The sequence below is a fragment of the Balaenoptera musculus genome, chromosome 6 (assembly GCF_009873245.2).
Source record: "Balaenoptera musculus isolate JJ_BM4_2016_0621 chromosome 6, mBalMus1.pri.v3, whole genome shotgun sequence".
Lineage (NCBI taxonomy): Eukaryota > Metazoa > Chordata > Mammalia > Artiodactyla > Balaenopteridae > Balaenoptera > Balaenoptera musculus.
Window position 1 is genome coordinate 11,945,824 of NC_045790.1, and position 18,297 is coordinate 11,964,120.

At 46.9% G+C, this 18,297-nt stretch overlaps 1 protein-coding gene across 2 annotated transcripts in view; it reads right to left on the minus strand.

Moving 5' to 3' along the window:
• Positions 1-839: 839 nt before the first annotated feature.
• DPYSL2 (dihydropyrimidinase like 2) overlaps positions 840-18,297 on the minus strand; it is a 115,222-nt gene continuing 97,764 nt past the window's right edge. The window contains exons 9-14 of one of the 2 annotated variants that reach the window (XM_036855011.1): positions 13,780-13,936; positions 13,172-13,313; positions 10,970-11,140; positions 6,287-6,466; positions 5,303-5,468; positions 840-3,369 (exon numbers count right to left, since the gene is read on the minus strand). In XM_036855011.1, the coding sequence (XP_036710906.1) occupies positions 3,278-3,369; positions 5,303-5,468; positions 6,287-6,466; positions 10,970-11,140; positions 13,172-13,313; positions 13,780-13,936 (908 nt within the window). In that variant the 3' untranslated portion in view covers positions 840-3,277. The remainder of the gene's footprint in view (positions 3,370-5,302; positions 5,469-6,286; positions 6,467-10,969; positions 11,141-13,171; positions 13,314-13,779; positions 13,937-18,297) is intronic. The other variant, XM_036855013.1, reaches the window with a different exon arrangement.

Consider the following 18,297-nt stretch of genomic DNA (forward strand, 5'->3'; position numbering starts at 1 on the left):
GGTAGAGTGTTGTGTATTTTTGTAAATCACCTCCTATCCTGTTTGCACAGGGCTGGATAGAAAACAAGAGAAAAAAAGACTTCATCAACCATATGATGGGCCAGGGGAGCCCCCAAGCACACGCCCTCTTCATGCAGTGTTTTGTGAACCAATAATACCGATGCCAGTTAACAAGGTAACTATGGGAACCAAGCATCCGGTAGGCAGGGGTGGGCATGGCTCACCCTCCCACCAAGATGTGCATCCTTGGCACTTGCCTGGAGGGTAGAGGAATGTGTGCTTTATGTCCTGGTTTCCTGCGAGCTCCTTTTTTTTTTTTTTCCTTTGGCCGCGACAGGGATTGAACCAGGCCCCCAGCAGTGAGAGCATGGAGTCTTAACCACTGGACCACCAGGGAATTCCCTCCTGCAAGCTCCTTAACGGAACACTGGATGCAGGCCCATATATCCCAGTCCCTTATCTTCCATGCCCCCCATGTGGCTTGAGGATTTTCCAGAGTGCACAAGCTCTAAGGACGCACAGATCCCGGGGGTCACTACACTAACCCACGTGGTCCCACCGGATTTCTACTTCCCGACTTATGTTTGCAGCTCGATTCGGGGGGGCTCCCTTGGCCTGTCTTGGGGTTGAGTCTATGAATTTCTGAGACTCGGGGCTCTGCCCAGAATTAGACCTCAGTGGCCTGGACAAAACCACCCGCAACACTCAGTGAAAACACCTGAATGGACACAGTCATCAAAACGAGGCCAAAGGCATCCAGAATTTTCCAGAAAGGGAAGTTCTGATGGAGGCCCGGGCCAAGCAGCCACCGCCTTGAACATCTCAACACAGACACACCCTGAAACAACCACATTTTGCTTTATTAGGCGTTCCATGGTAATATAACACAGAGTTCTTAAGGAATAATAAACACGAGACTTGTTTTTTTACCATAATTATTTTGCCATTAAGACAGTGGTAACAAAAAAAAAAAAAAAAAAAAGGTACTCTTCTGGCTACACACATAATCAGCTTTAGCACTGAAAGTTCCTCCACTCGTGGGTCACAATCACAATTCCAAGGATTAAAAACCATCTATGATTAAATCCTACACTGGTTTAGAGCATCAGGTCACTGCAGTTATTCAGTTCTGAGACACTGTCAATTTATTTTAGCATTTACACATGACATTCATTAAACAGACACACAAAGCAAGCCAACAGGTAAACATGCTTACACAGCCTGCGGAAATCTTCAGGTTTTAAGTTGTTTGAAGGAAACAATTGAAACAACCAAAATGACCATCATGGAAAAACAGGAAGACTCAAGTGAATAGAAGAGAGCTGCAAGTGTTTCTCAGAATTGAAACAAAATTTTTTTTCCGACTGGTTCAAATTCCCTCGAAGTGCAGATGAGAAAAAAAAAAAAAGCAAATATATTAAGTTAACCAATTATTCTTTAAAAGTGCAATTTACTTTTAAAATAACAAACAACAACAACAACAAAAAAAGAAACCCCAGCCATAACCCCAAAGGCAAAACATGTGGAGAGAGGAGTGTCATGACGGGATGCGCTACTTCTTGATGTTACGCTTTACAAAAGCAGATTTGGTTTTATAAAAGCCTGCAGACATAACGTGGCTTGGGAGGACCTGTAAACACGCTTGGAAGGAGATGCAACAAAGCTCAGCAAAGACAGGGTCGAGCACAGGCAGCGAGTGGAAAGGGTCTCTGAGACCAGGAGCGGGCGGGGTGTGGACACAAGGTCGCCTGCGGTCTCTAAGGGGCCACTCGTCAAATTTACAAGGTTTTCTCCCCACAAGAGCTCTGACTCACAAAACAGATTTTTCCTCTTGCAAACTAAAATGGTCTTTAAGTCAAATCTCCCATGGGTTTTCCGAGTTTAGCGGGCTTCCCTGTGTCGCGTGATGTCTTTCTAAATAATTGGACAAGAAAACAGATTTCTTTTCCTCCAAAGTGAGAAGCCCAGTGTGCTCTGGCATCCCCAAAAAATACCTAGTTGGTAAACAGCAGGCCCTCAGGGCCAGACCACCATCAGCTTAGCACCTCTGAGCTGGTGGTTGGCTTGAGGCTGATTGGCTCCCTTGGGTCTTGGGCTTGATTTACAGATGTGTTTGTGTCTTTAGCTACTTAGCATTGCACAGAGGAAAAACTCTCAGGTCCTAGAGCCTCAGACTTCTTCAACAGCTCGGCACTGTTTGAGGTCTATTCTGGGCCCGCATGTGACAGTGTGGATAAGTTGGCCCTTTTCTGCACCTGGGAAGCATCTCAAACTCAAACGCACATCCTGGCGACGTGGGTGGGTAGCACTGGTCTTATATGGGCTAGGATAGCACATTACGACGGTTGCGATGACAAAGCTCATATCTTTCCAGGCAGGTGCTTAGGGCCACAGTAAAATGGCAGACCTGGTCACTGGAAAAGACCATGGGGGAAAGAAGGCAAAAACAGCACGTCAGAGACAAGGGCCGGAAGAAACACAAAGAAAGAGCCAGACACGTGAAAATATCCATGAATGAAAAAGCAAGAGGGAGAGAGTGCGAGCAGAAAAGAGGTGACGAGAGGAGAAGAGAATCCTCAAAAGATTTCATCTGCAGCAAAATCTAGGCCAGAAAGAAAACCTGACGATGGAATGGCGGTGTGGACGCTGTACAGCCTCTCAGGAGGGACATGACGAGTCTGCCCACCACCCTGAATCAGCTTGAAGGTGACACGATTGCATCATTAGGATGTCCAGTTCAAACCCCTTGTATTAATATTGCATTAGGCTTTCCAATTCAGTATTTAAAAAAAAAACAAACCTCTCCCCGCCCTTCCCCTGCCCACCCCACCTGCAGCCCCACAAAGAAAACTTTTCTAAAAATTTTAAAGGAAAAAGGCAGCTCTGGGCAATTCACTTTATCTTCCCCTCCCCCCGATGAAAAGGAAGATGATGCAAGCACAACAGAGGTTGGACATGAGCAACGCCCTCACTGGGGTTTGCTTTGTTTCGCATGTCTGAGTGTTGGACGCAGTTCTGTGTACGGGCCTGGTGGAGAGACGCAGGTGTGATATTCGTAGATGTGTATGTAGGGAGGTGGGTGAGCAAAATTGGTGACTCCGGGTGAGGGACGGAGTGCGGGGGGGCCCGAGGGAGCCCCAGGAACTGGCTGCCCCACAGTAACTATCACAGGCTCTTTAAAAAAAAAAAAAAAAGAAGGAAGGAAGGAAGGAAGGAAGTCTCCGAATGTCCTCAGGTGTTCCATCCCCCATCCCTAAGCCGACGGCGGCCCTGAACTCTAGCCCAGGCTGGTGATGTTAGCACGGCCACCAGGGGGAGCCACGATGCGCTGGGTGGTGCGGCGGGGAATGTTGTCATCAATCTGGGCGCCTGGAGACGAGAGAGGATGAGGGTCAGAGACAGCTACACAGATCCCTGCTCTAAACCGAAATAACATAGCTTGGGTTTTTTAAATTAATTTTTATTGGAGTCTAGTTGATTTACACTGGTGTGTTAGTGTCTGCTGTACAGCATAGTGAGTCAGTTATCCATATACATACATCCACTCTTTTTTAGATTCTATTTCCATCTAGGTCATTACAGAGTATTGACCTATACAGTAGGTCCTTGTGGATTATCTATTTTACATATAGTCGTGTGTATATGTCCATCCCCATCTCCCAATTTATCCCTCACCCCTCCCTTTCCCCCTTGGTAACCATAAGTTTGGTTTCTACATCTGTGACTTTATTTCTGTTTTGTAACGAAATAACATAGCTTGGGAGAAAAAGTGTCAGGCCCATTCTTTGTCCTTCTAAAACCTCACCAAAAGTATAAGCTACAGAAAAAGGATGGGTCTCAGGTGGCCTAGGAATCACACACTGAATAAAGCCATCCTTGTAGAAGCTAGTTGGATCCCGTACCTAAAAAGTAAAACTATATGTAAAAGGACACTATATTTCAGGCTTTTGAGCAACTCAGACTACATCTTGTCCCTCTTCTCAGTGATCAAATCGAGTGTGGCTTTTCCAGAGGTGCATTCTGTTCCGCTAACACTATCCATCCTCTGTGTAATCAAAGATAGGAGTCATGATACTGAATATAGAATATAGTTCCTTGTGCTCTACAGTAGGACCTTGTTGTTTATCCATCCTATATATGATAGTTTGCATCTGCTAACCCCAAACTCCCAACCCTTCCCTCCCTCACCGCCCGCCTTGGCAACCACAAGTCTGTTCTCTATGTCTGTGAGTCTGTTTTTGTTTCATAGATATAGCACAGGGAACTATATTCAACATCCTGTGATAAACCATAATGGAAAAGAATATGAAAAAGAATATAATGTATAACTGAGTCACTTTGCTGTACAGCAGAAATTAAGCTCAACATTGTAAATCAACTATACTTCAATAAAATTAAAAAAAAAAAAAGACAGGTGTCATGATGGTCTTTATATTTCAATGGCCTGGTGAAAGACAGCACAGACTGTATCATGCCCATGTTACTTTACGGAAAAACTAATTTTCATTATTTTTAAATTTTTTGAAAATGGGTAATCTGTGTATGGCAACTTTCTAAAAACCAGTATATCTGACAAGAAAAAAAATATGTATCTGCTTTACTGTTTCTTTAACCCTCCATAAAAATTTAGATACATATCTGTGACTCAAGGAACTAGAAAAGTAGGTTTCTAATCATAGGCAAAATGAAGTACTGAAGTTCAAGTAGGGAAGCTCTAAAATCTGGACTCTTTCCTCTCACCTCCCCTGACATCACATAGTTTATCCAGGCAAATAGCTAACAATTATCAAATGGCTTGATTCTAAGCATTTTACATGTATATTAAGTCATTTAATCCTCAGAACAACCCCATGAGGTAACTACTGCCATTATACCCATCCTATAGATGAGGAGATGGAGGCACAGTTCGAATCTGGGCTACGAAGTTAAGCTGTTGAAACTCTAGAGTCCACAAGCTGAACCACTACAGTATATTGCATACGTGGGGGAGAAGAGAGTCCTAAAATACCACAATATCCTTTTTCACAATGGACATGATGCACTGAAAAAATGTCCTCTAATATCCTGGGTGTGACACATAGTGTACACATCATGACATTATATGTGATATAGACTCCTGTCAAGATTCTGAAACCCAACCCATCATCTGCTATGAATTACATCTCTAGCGAGTTACATCTTTGGGAAGAATAGGTCTATCATTCACCTCCACTTCTTCTCCTTCTCAAAAGTGATGCCAGACCCACCAGCAACACGGAGCACAGCCCTGCAGAACTGGGCCCTGACCAAACCATAACCATACCAGACAAGCTGAATCCAGACTGATGCAGGTTCCGGACAGGTGGGGCCTGCTGCTTGGCCGGAGACGTCTTAGCCGAGGAGGCCGGAGTGACTGTCTTGGGTGTCACAGACACCTCACACACAGGTCCGTCATACAGGCCACGAGGAACCCCTCTCAGCTCTGCCAGCTGCAAAAACACAAGAGCCCCTCGACTCAGGCCACATTCACAGAGGACGCCTCCTTGGCAACCCTCCTGATGGGGAAGGAACAGGTGCCAGGATGGGCCTGTGACATTTGGGGATGGAGGGCTTTCTATGGTCGGGTACAGCAGGGACACATGTCAGCATGAGGCAGGGCCCCTGGCTCCAGGGCAAAGCTACCCCAACATGGGTCACATAAAAACTGATAAACAGGTCTTCCTATTTTCTCCCAAGACACTTCACCTTAAACCCTGCAGGAATTCCCAAACATGCTGTGAAGAGGATCTGGTCTCACGTTCAAGATCTGGCCCCATACTTTCCAATCTTACTGTCCTTTTAATTGCTTTACATCCCTACCCATTCCCTGCCTCAGTCCCCAAGCACCAGTGCTGGAGATTGTTCACCACGTCCTGAATACTCTCTACATTTTCCATGCTCGTAACATTCTCTCTACTGAATTCCCTTGTCTCCCTTCTTTGACTTATCCAACTTCTACTTAACCTTCAAGATCCAACTCAAAATGCCCTCTCCCCATGACACTTTCCCTTAAGACTCCGCAGCAGCGGGTCCCTCCCCTGAACCTCATCACACACCCCTCATCACAGCAGTCTCACTTCAGTCTGGCTGGCTGCCGACATGCCTGACTCCTCCGCTGGCGTTCTGAACTCCAGGAATAAAAAGACTATGTTTCCCTTATCCATGAATCCTCTGTATATACCTCGATAGTCTGACTCAAGGTGCTTAGTGATTTTGGAATTGAACTTAATCCACGATAGAAACCACTCATAAGATCAGAGGTACTCACCCTGCTCCTTGCCTTGATACGCTTATAAACAAAGTCAGGGAAAGGCTTCCGGGGGATGTAGCGCCCAGAGCCTTCGGTGACATGAAGGGTGCCGTCTTCCAGAACAATCTTCCCCTGGCTGATGACCACCAGTGGAGAGCCACGGCACTCCATGCCTTCGAAGATGTTGTATTCGAGAGACTAGAGGAAGGGAACACAGTAAACTCAGAATCCACCCTCCGTCCTGGCGAGATCTCATCGATCTGGCGGCACCCACGGCCCAACATCACTCGGACGAAAGAAAAGCCCAGAGATGAAGTCCCTCTCCTGACTGGCCACCCAACAGGACTTAATCTCTATGTCTTAATTCTGTCTAGAACATGGAATAATCTTTCCTACCTCTCAAAAATTTGGGTTTGTTCATTCCTGGGTTTCGGCACCAAAAAAAAAAATTGGGGGGTAAAAGTAATTGAACAGAAAAATCGTATGGAAAAGCATGAGGGTTTGTAAATGCCACATGAATGTAAGAAAATGATTCCTCGTATTAGCGGTGACTTTGTTCTCACTAACTCAAGCTCCAATCAGGTTAAAATCCCAAGAAGCCTTCTCTGACCAAGTTCTAAATTTAATCTTGAAATGAGCCATCCACGAGGAGGTTTTCCCACTGGTTTGCCTGGATTTCCAATCTCTTAGAGATGTGGTCAAGCTGAAGTTCCTAAATGAAAGGACTGTGGTAACTCCAGAGACAGGCCTTTGATAAAATCTTTGAGGTTTAATTTCCCAACAAGGCGGCCATCCTTTTAGTTTCAAGCTTTTCACGGTGAAAGGGGGACGTATCCACGTGCCCTCTTGGAAACCATGTGGGGTCTCTGAGTGAGTTTGTTGCTGTGACAACAGGACATAGGGGCACTACCGTCGACGGTATAACCTCAGCTCCTCCACTGCCCCTTCCCCAGATTCCAGACACCCGCCCTGCTCCCAGGTACACATGGCCGGACCTGGAGAATTAATAGGCAGCTCCATCCATAGAAAGCAGCTGGGCTTCTGGGGAGATTCAGACCAGGCTATCAGCACTAAAGAGTCCGTCTGTTGCCCTGCCATCCAGGGTAACAACCCCTGCCTAGTGCAGAGGCTGGTGAGCATGGAGAAGCCCCAGGATGGCTCTACAGCTCACATTCGACCAGTGGTGTTGATAGAAAAGGGCAACAAGGGGCTGGCAGCTCTACGCTGAGACTCAAAGGAGTAACGTGGAAGCTACTGAAGGAATGAGGGAAAGAGGCACCTGGGGGAGGGAAGGGGACTCTACGTGTGGATTCCCGGGACCAAAGTGTGTCCCCCGCAAGCCTTTCACCGGTTCTAAGACGCTCACCCCTGGAATGAGAATGTGTCTCACAGCACATGGAGCCGCACAGTCAGTGTCAGCCTAGGCTGAACCGAGTCCTTCCAGGGAATCGGGGTCAGCTTTTCCCACCGGCCTGGGGGATGACCACACCGAGGCCGTTTTATGAGAAAGTCTCAGCCTCTGGTTTTTCTGGACCATTGCTGGATGCAGGACTCAGACCACCAACTTGCCTGACTCAGTTCAGATTCTCAGAGGAGCCGTTTTTGCCCTTTCTGCACCCAATGCCAAGGTCGAGGAAGGCAATATTCTTTGCCACCCTTTCTATCTGGCAGATCCACATCTCATTATCCCAAACTCAGCACGAGCTGGCCCTCGGCAGCACAGCGTATTTTTAAAGGAGTCTTGCATTAGACTCCTCCTCCTGGGTATGTTTTCTTTCACAGCAGTGCCTAAACTAATGGAATATCTTAAAATCGGTGGCATCTTAGATCTGGTGAAATTCAGGAGCTGTGTGACTCCAGGCAGATCAATTTAATCCTGCCTCAGACCTTCAGTTTTTTCACTTGCCTCCCGCGCAAGGCTTATGTGAAAATGGCAACACAAGAAGCATCCTATGGGTGTAGATTACCAGCAGAGAATTCTGTCCGCTCTGAAATGAACTTTGAAAGGGTCATCCTTTAAGGGCTGAATCGAGCCCCATCTCTTCCATGTTCCTGCACGGCTGTCTATACAAGCTCCTCTTGTGACCTCCTGGAGTCATGGAGACAACTTTGGCCATGGTGCCATCAGCCTGGGGTCCACATCCCAGGTCTGCTATTTGTCAGCTGAGTGACTTTGGACAAATCCCTTGCACTGATCTGAGATCCAGCATCCTCATCTATAAGGGACACGGCCCATCTTACAGGAATGATGCTAGGATCACAAGAGATAAAAGGAACAAAAGCATCTAGCCCACTACTCAGCACTAAGTAGGCATTTAGAAAATCCCTGATTGACTGTCTGGTTTTTTATTGCACTTTCCCAACAAGATTGCAAGCCCTTTAGTGTCGAAGACATCCTAAGACGCATCTATTGAGTTTAGTTGCCTATAGATGACCGATCACAGCGCCCGGAAGAGCTTTGGGCCACCTCCCATTTTTCAAAGATGGAGGAACCAGTCCCATAACTCTAAGTGACTTAAAATTAACAAGTTCAATGGTCAGATCACAGCTCGGGGCATTCAGAGCCTACTCTGTCAAACTGTGAGGCACTGAGACTTCGTCGCTTACCAGGTCTAGACATTTTTAACCTCTATCCACATAGGTTTCCTAAAATGACTCATCTGGCTGGATGCTTGGCAAATCCAAGCAGAGACTTAGCAACAGGGCTGTCAACAAGAGTTAGCTAAAATACTCCAAATTAAAGTTAATTAGTCCCATGGTAGGAAACACCGTATTACACGGGGAAAGCCTCTTGCCCGCGTTCTCCCAGATAAATAAAGCTGCACAAGCATGCTTAGTGTGGGCTCTTTCAAACAGGTGAGGACGGGCAAGAGGCACTTCTGGAAGTCATGATTTCCTATACGGGGTTGCCTGGAGGTAAAGCCAGGGCAGTGCTACTGAATGCCCGGAGGGCAGAATCTGTCTTCTCAAATCATCACTCCTTTACATCCTGTCTTGCGCTGGGTTAAGAACTCCAAACGCAGGCTCCCTAGCTAGGTCATCTGCAGTTTACATGATGAGTCCAGTCTGCCCTTTCCCTTACCTCTGGGGAGGGGACCCTGGAAGGGAGGAGAAGCATGTTCTCCCTCTAACCCTGACCAAGAGGCCGCACACGCAGTCTGGCAGGGAAGAGCCCTGGACAATTTTGGGTTCTAATTCTGGCTCCACCGCAAAATAGCTATGTAATGTTAGACTGGTCACTTAAGCTCTCTAAGTCTCGGTTTATTTATCTTCCCGATTGGGATAATAATACCATCCCTTTATTGAGAAGGCCAAATGAAAGGGTAAATGGAGCTGTGATGCTAAATGCATATGAAGAGATAGGTTCACCAGGCAGGACCCTAGGACCCCTGCCCATAAAGAAGCCAATTCTGGACCCCCGGGAGGTTATGATCTAAGTCACAAGTTGGTGCGGCTGTTAAGGCTCTCCTGCATAGCTAAGCCAGCCAGTGGGGAAGAAGGGAAAAGTCAACTATTAATGCTGAGAGCTGAGCAGCCTTCCCTAAAGGCACCCACCATCCTGGCACCCACAGGTGCCAGGGCAGCTCAAGCCCCTCTGCCCAAAGTAGAAAGACGACTGGGATTTGACCAAGAGTCCAGCGCTGTCCTGGAGAAATGCCAGAAGCCCACCCCTGAGCTGGCCCTTGGAGGGGGCGTTGGTACTTGCTGGCCCAGGCCACCTGTGGTGGGCAATCTAGAATCAGATTCCGCATTGAGCCAGCTTTCAGTTTAGACCTTGATCTTGAAGAGCCTCTTCATTCACTAAGAATTCACTTCAAGAGTCATACGGGGTGCTGACATAAAACACTCTGTCCTATGCCCATTTCTCTTCCAAAGCTCTCCCTTTGTCCTTGGCCTCTCAATATGAAACACACACACACAATTTTTCCTATGAAGAACCAATGGTATCTACACCTCTACCTAATGCCCACTGACCTCACAGAATCACAGGACACTCAGGGGCCTCGTCTAAACTGCTCATTCTCAGCTGATGAGCCTGAGACATGACATGAAGTCACCTGCCCAGGGTCCCATTAACAAGACAGGGCATCCCCAAGCTCTGCAGTCTAGACCGAAAGGCAAGAGACACCCCAGAACTGCAGATCCTAAAGTCCTAATCAGAACGGCTGCCAGGGTATTTCTTCTGTTTCTTCAAAGTCAATTCATTCCTTTAGGACATAAGAGCATCTGCCCTTTAGGCTTTCAGACGACAACATTGACATGAGAAAACAGTTGCTTCAAAGAATAAAAGTGCCCAGTGGGCATCTCGGGAGTGGACACTTGAATGTTTTATTTGGATCCCTTGCACCAAGGGACGCCATGAGAGGTGCTGCACCAAACTATTAAAATGGAATGCTGCCTGACTTCTAGAAGCTTCTGATGTCCAGGCATGATGCCGGAGGCTCTGAAGGTCCATAGATAGAGACTTCTATCCAGAGAGAGGCCATCGTACTCCAAAGTGATAAGATTAACAGTCTTATTGACCTCACTAACGAAAAGGAAAGAGCTATTTTTTCTCAGCAAATTGCAAGTTATAACATATCCTGGGGAAGAGGTTCTTTCCTATCACAGCGAGTTCTTTTCATAAATCCTGAGGACTCTCCCTGCCTCTGCCCCTTTCTGTGACTGTAGCTCGTTTGGACTGGGTCCACGCGGCCTTACACTGTTGTGGGTCTTGGCAGAGATGGTTTTCACGCTGTCAGGGTCCCAGATGACCAGGTCAGCATCGGATCCCACAGCAATGCGGCCTTTCCGGGGGTAAAGGTTGAACACTTTGGCTGCATTGGTGCTGGTCACGGCCACAAACTGGTTCTCATCCATCTTCCCAGTGACCTGAGGAGGACAACACACACATGCACAACACGCACACACACAACAAAAGCAGACTAAAAAGTTGAAGGGTGGAATACTACTTAGCCATTAAAAAGGAACACACTTTTGATACACACAACAACTTGGATACTAAAGGCATTATGCTGAGTGAAAAAAACAACCTCCAAAGGTCACGTACTGTATGATTTCATTTATATAACATGGGCAAAATAACCAAGTTATAGAGATGGACAGACCAGGGGTGAGACGGAGATTCTTCCAAGGGCTAGGGGTGGGTGTGACTATAAAGGGGCAGTAGGAGAGGGGTCTCTGTGGTGACGGAGGACATCTCTATCTTGATTGTGGTGATGGTTACATGGATCTACATATGACAAAATGGCACAGAACTATACACACACATCACACCACTGTCGATCTCTGGGTTTGGATATCACACTCTAATTATGTAAGATGTAACCATGGGGGAAACTGGGTGAAGGGTACACAGGACCTCTCTGTCCTATCTCTGCAAGTTCCTCTGGATCTATAATCATTTCAAAGTAAAAAGTTTTAAAAGAAATTTGAAGGGGCTGCAGGGCCTCTTCAGGAAACATCATTTGGCTTATGTCCTCTTCAAAGATACAGGCACAGACCTTGGCTCTAAGTCCAGCCAACAAGGGAGTCTCAGCCGCCCGTCCCGGCAGCAAACCCTGGGCGCCAAGCACACTCCCCACGTCCTTCCCCCCACCTTCTCATCTCTACCACTTGCGCCTCATGTCCCTTTAAATGCAGAATTTGAGGAGATGAATGCATTTCTCCGAGTTAGGAAAACTGCTCTAAATGCAACAGAAAAATGGGCAAAGGAAATGAGCAGGTAGTAAGAGGGAGAGAAAAATACAAATGGCCAAAAGCATACAAAAGAAATATACACTTTAGTCAGTCACTGAAGAGATTGAAAAACAATGAGACACAAAATTCACCAATCAAATCAGTGATACTTTGGGTTTTTTGCTGGTAACACCAGTTCAGACCTGGTAGAAGTTAACTGGGTAATGCCACATACTGCTGGCAGCATACAAATTGGTGCAATCTTTTTGGAAGGAATTTTGACAATATATATCAAAAGCCTTAAAAATATGCACACCCCTTGACCCAGCACTACCACTTCTAGAAATTTCTCCTACAAGCATCATTAAAGATGTGTCCAAGGATGTAGCTATAAGGGTGTTCATCCCAGTAAGAAAATCAGAAACAACATAAGGGACCAACCAAAGAATTACAAATGAATTACAGTTCAGCATTAAGATGGAATGGTCTGCTCTTAAAAACCAAGTTGTTCAAGTATGTTTAAGGATGTAGAGACTTTTTCATGCTATAGGATTTTTAAAAGATAGGCTACAAAATAGTATGCCAGTCACACACTCACACACACACACACACGTGCACTCTCTCACTGGCAAAAAATGAAAGACATTTGCTAAAATGTTCATTGCAGTTGTATCTGAAATAGGGTGTCATAAGTGATTTTTATTTTCTTTTTGGAATAACGATACACAGTTTACATAATTGAAAAAATTCATTAAGAAACAGAAAACCTATTGTTATTACGTTTTAAAATATTAAAAATAAAAAAACCCAAAGATCCCTTAAAGGTCAGTATATGTTCAAAGCGGGCTGAGCCCAGAGAGTCCAAAAGATCATTTTAAAGAAACTGAGTCCATTTCCACGAGTGGATTAACTAAGTCACCAGGTTGCTAAGGAAGCTTTTTCTGGACTGATCAAAAGAGTCATATTGTAAAGACTGGTTTTTTCCAGTCTCTACTGGTCCACAGATGATAATGGTGACAAACACATATGGGATACTTAGGAGGAAATGACCTCTGAGGAGTGGTCTTTCTTAGATTTCCAAACCTAAGAAATATTATCACACAAGTTCCAGTTTCTAGAATTCTCTCAACTGCCATTTCCAGGCCCGCATGAGACCCAGGGCCCTCGGATGAGGAGGCAGGAGAAAGCTGAGCCCTCCCCCTGCGTGAGACCACCGCTCCTTACCACAGCCTTATCCCAGATGACGGACAACCGCTCCTCCGTGCCATTGGTGCCTTCGGGGATCAGGGTGAAGTTGTCCTTTCCTACGGCCTTCTGGGCAGTGTTGAAAGTACAGTGGGCACTGCCAGTGACCTGGAGATCTCCACTGGAAGGAAAACATACCACTGGCTTTTCTCTAATCTTTGACCTCAGATCATCCTTGAACGTACTTTTTAATGGGCCACTGAAAAGTTTTTGACTTAACTGTCATCCCCCCTCAGGAGACAAGAAATTTGGGAAGCTATGGCCTGACGCGGAAGCTTCATTCTAATGCTGTGTATCTACGTCTAGTTTGTGAGGTATCTTACGAGTGACACTGCACCACAGGAGAACCCGTCTGCTACCTCATTCATCCCCTTTGGTTGACTTTCAAGATGGCCCTGGTTTTTACCCAGAATTGCCCCCAATAGCGTCAGGGTGACAATGCCCTGCTGCCGTCCGGCAATCCGAGTTTGGAGAACGAGGTCTCTTATTTGCAAGTTTGCTTCTGCCCACCACGTGGGAACCCACCGGTCAGCTTGGTCCGAGGAAAGACCAAGAACGGAAGGTGGGAACAAGTCGCCAACACTCACCAGGACAGCAAGGAGTTCAGAAAGTCCGGAGTGGTCGGGTCGGGGCTCAGGGGCGGGGAGGTGACGAAAGCAGCAGCCTTGGCCCAGTTCTTGCTCCAGTACTGGGAGCCGTCAGTCCCCAAGCTGGCGGTGATGGGCTCGCCATACACCACGGTCCCTGACAAACAGAGGGCAGAGCTGAGCGCTGTGCAAAGGTGGGGGGAGGAAACCACCACTGCTGGGACCCACTGCCTGCCCGGCAGCATGCCCAGAGCTCTCAGCACCCCTTCAAAGAAGGGGCCCACCTGCTCTCCCAGCTGAGGAAACTCATGTTCGGCGAAGTCAAATACCCCAGCCAGCCAGTCACCGATCCAACAAGTACTCCCTAAGACTTCATCTGTGACCCTTGCTCTTCTCTTTCTTTAATTTTTATTTTATATGGGAGTAGAGTTGATTAACAATGTTGTGTTAGCTTCAGGTGTACAGCAAAGTGATTCAGTTATACATATATCGATTCTTTTCCAGATTCTTTTCCCATGCAGGTTATTAAAGAGTATTGAGTAGAGTTCCCTGAGCTGTACAGTAGGTCCTTGTTGAGTATCTATTTTCTATACAGTAGTGTGTGTATGGTAATCCCAACCTCCTAATAATCCCTCCCCCTTACCCCTGCTCTTCTAACTCAACCCTCTCCCCCTAGGGGATCCCAAACATTTCCACCTCCTATTCTGTTGATTCGCAAATCTATTCACAATCTCCAGCTCAGACTGCATTCAAGCACCCAATCTCGAGAGCCATCTAGACTCTTATTTTGGGTGATCCAGGGCACCTCACACTTAACCTCACTGCTCACCAAAACACGCCCCCTGCTCTCCCAATGTCTCCCAGTCCTTCTCCCAGTGTCCAGCTCTGGTTAATGAGCCGAGACAGGAAACAACATGTGACATCAGTGGGATGAAGCATTTGAGAGCAAGTACACAACCCTCCACATCTGCCCACGAGACAGCCTGGATCCCTGAGGGTCCCCAGATTCACAGCAGACTTTGTAAGAGTGCAAAGTAAAGGACTTTGCACAGTTACGTTACTGAGATTTCAGAGTTTGCAGAAGCCTAGCCTAATACAGTATATTGTCAAGAAAGAATGTTGATTTCCTGATGCTTAAATCACATCCTCTTCTCTATCCACTCATGTCCAAGCCAGAAAATTGGGAATCATTTATATCCATCGAATGCCTTAAATATATCCTTTCCTTTCCCCTCTGCATACCTTCCCTTAAAATCAGGACTTCGGGCTTCCCTGGTGGCGCAGTGGTTGAGAGTCTGCCTGCTAGTGCAGGGGACGCGGGTTCGGGCCCTGGTCTGGGAGGATCCCACGTGCCGCGGAGCAACTAGGCCCGTGGGCCACAATTGCTGAGCCTGCGCGTCTGGAGCTTGTGCTCCGCAACAAGAGAGGCCGCAATGGTGAGGGGCCCGCGCACCGCGATGAAGAGTGGCCCCCGCTTGCCGCAGCTAGAGAAAAGCCCTCGCACAGAGGCGAAGACCCAACACGGCCATAAATAAATAAGTAAATAAATAAAAATTAAAAAAAAAAAGACTAAAGGGAAAAAACTGCACAGTATTGTACTCTAAGTAGTAGGTTTGTTTAAAAAAAAAAAAAAAAAAATCAGGACTTCATCATTTCTCCCCAGCTCACCTCCTTCCCCACCTCTTCATCCATTCTCCATGGCACTTCCAGAGTGATCTTCCTAAAACATAATCTTCCCGTGTCACTCTCTTGCATAAAATCCTCCCAAGGAGACCTTCTGACTTCAAGGATAGAAACAAACTTCTCACTGAAGCATCTCATGCCTTTCATTAGCCGGCCTCACATCAAAACTGGTCTCTTCTCTACCATCATCCAAAAACTCCACCCTGTCCTCCACTCCAATAACCCAATAATCATTCAGTTTTAAATTTTTTGATTTTTCAGACAGAGAAAGACAAATATCATATGGTATCACTCATAGGTGGAATCTAATTTTAAAAAAATGATACAAATGAACTTATTTACAAAACAGAAACAGACTCACAGATTTCAAAAACAAACTTATGGTTACCAAAGGGGAAATGTGGAGGGGAGGGACAAATTAGGAGTTTGGGATTAACATATACACACTACTATATATAAAATAGATAGGCAACAAGGACCTACTGTACAGCACAGGGAACTCTACTTAGTATTCTGTAGGAACCTTTATGGGGAAAGAATCTGAAAAAGAATGAATATATGTATATGCATAACTGAATCACTTTGCTGCATACCTGAAACTAATGCAACACTGTAAATCAACTACACGCCAATACAATTTTTAAAGAAATAATCAATTTTTGATTTTTCCACTTGATGGAGATACCCTTAGGAAAGTGACTCAATAAATGTGTGTTGAACTGATTGAAGGGTGAGATATTTTATTAAGTAAAGGCATCAGAGGCGGAGTTTGACCCCAGGCCAGCCTCACCACCACCGGGAATTCACCTCTTCTACCTGCTCCCACCAAGGGCTCCCCTACCCCCCAACTGTGGTCCTGCCAAGTGGGCTCTTTTCTCCAAACCCAGGGCCCTCAAGGCCAAACACTCCTCAGTCTGGAATGTGTCTCCTTTCCTCTCCGCGGCCTTTTCCAAGACTTTATCTCTTGGTAACACAGCACTACACCCACTCTGGGACAGCCGCTGCCCCGAGAGCTGGCTCCGGGAGCTGGCCCCCTACCTTGACCCCAGCCTCAGGAATCTCACAAAGGACGCTCTGTTCCGCCAGGGAATGTTAGAGGCCCGGCAGGCAGCTCACTCGAGGAAATCGGTGACAACCCCCGAGCAAGAGGGAGGGCTCCAGAACCCAGGGGAAGCCTCCTTCTGAAGGAACCCCCAGGAAGAGAAGGGCAATGCTCAGAATCACCTGGAAGGTCCCCAGCGTTCCTGACCTACTCAAAGCCTCCCAGGCAGGATTGGGTCGAGGAGCTGCTGGGCAGCTGCAAAACCCGCTCTAGCTCATCTCAAAGTAGTAAAACCCCTCAACAAGAAGGCCTTGGCCGCTGTCAGGTACATGTCTATGAAATGCAAATGGCTGAGCAGGCCCCAGCTCCCCCAAGGGCCACAGTTTTCGACTGGAGCATCGGCCAGAATTGGCTGAACTGAGGGTAACTCTTCCAACCCAGCCAGGTCTGGAGGTCCCACTGGCTATTGACTGAGCATGAAGGTGAGGTCTGGGCGAGTCACTAGGAAAACAAAGGACCCGCAACCCTAAAGGTTTCCTGGCTTTGTCGACATGAAACCAATCAAGAGACAGAACTGCCTGGAGAAAAAGAGTGGCTGCCAGTCTTTGGAAATCCTTGGAGGAGCATCAGAAGTTTCCTGATCTTCCCGGTAACTCGATATTCCACATCCTCTCCCTGGATCTGCACTTCAGTCCTGCCTTTGGAAACTTGAGTACAAGGAGGGGCTGGTTCCTGGAATGTGTCCTGAATCCTACAAGTGTGAGTGCCCTTGACCTCGGCCTGCATCTCACTCTGCAAAATACAACTCAGATTGGGGTGGAGGAGCTGGTAGAGGAGACAGGGCCCATCCCCTCCGTGCACCGGCCCACACACCTAGACACAAGGGAATGAACTCGGCCTTCAGCCTATGCAAAACCCAGAAATGGGTCAGAATTCAAGGCCATTGCTGACCAGACCTGCCTCCTCAGACCAAGGCTGAGCCAGGACTCCTGGGCCAGGGCCGAGCAAAGATGTGGGCACTTAGAGAAGGAGAAAGGCATCTTTCTTTTCTTTTAAATTGGAGTATAGCTGCTTTACAATGTTGTGTTAGTCTCTGCTGTGCAACGAAGTGACAGCTATATGTATACCTATATCTCCTCCCTCCTGGACCTTCCTGTCACTCCCCGCCTCATCCCACCCATCTAGGTCATCACAGAGCACTGAGCTGGGCTCCCTGTGCTATACAGCAGGTTCCCACTAGCTATCTGTTTTACACATGGTAGTGTATATATGTCAATCCCAATCTCCCAATTCTTCCCACCCTCCCCTTCCCCCTTGTGTCCACATGTCCATTCTCTACGTCTGCGTCTCTATTACTGCCCTGCAAATAGGTTCAGCTGTACCATTTTTCTAGATTCCACATATACGCGTTAATATACGATACTTGTTTTTCTCTTTCTGACTTACTAGCGTCTGTCATACAGAGTGAAGTAAGTCAGGGGGTAAAGCCATCTTTGCAGCTCATTCCTGCTTCGCCCTGTTCAGGGATTCAGAGGTCCTTGCTGTCTTTTGGGTTTTCTTCTCTTCAACCCCCAAAGGCAGGGCAGGAGTTACACCGTCCTGAGGAGGCCTCCACCTCCGCCCGTTTTATAAACGCTGTACCTGAGACAGCCACGAATGGGCTTCTGGACCTCAGTCAGGCCGCAGACACCACTGCACTGCGTGCCGGAAATAATTACCACTAATAATAATAAACCACCAAACAGGCTTCACTGGCCTTTCTGCCCTCCTCCAAACACACTGCTGATGTTTTC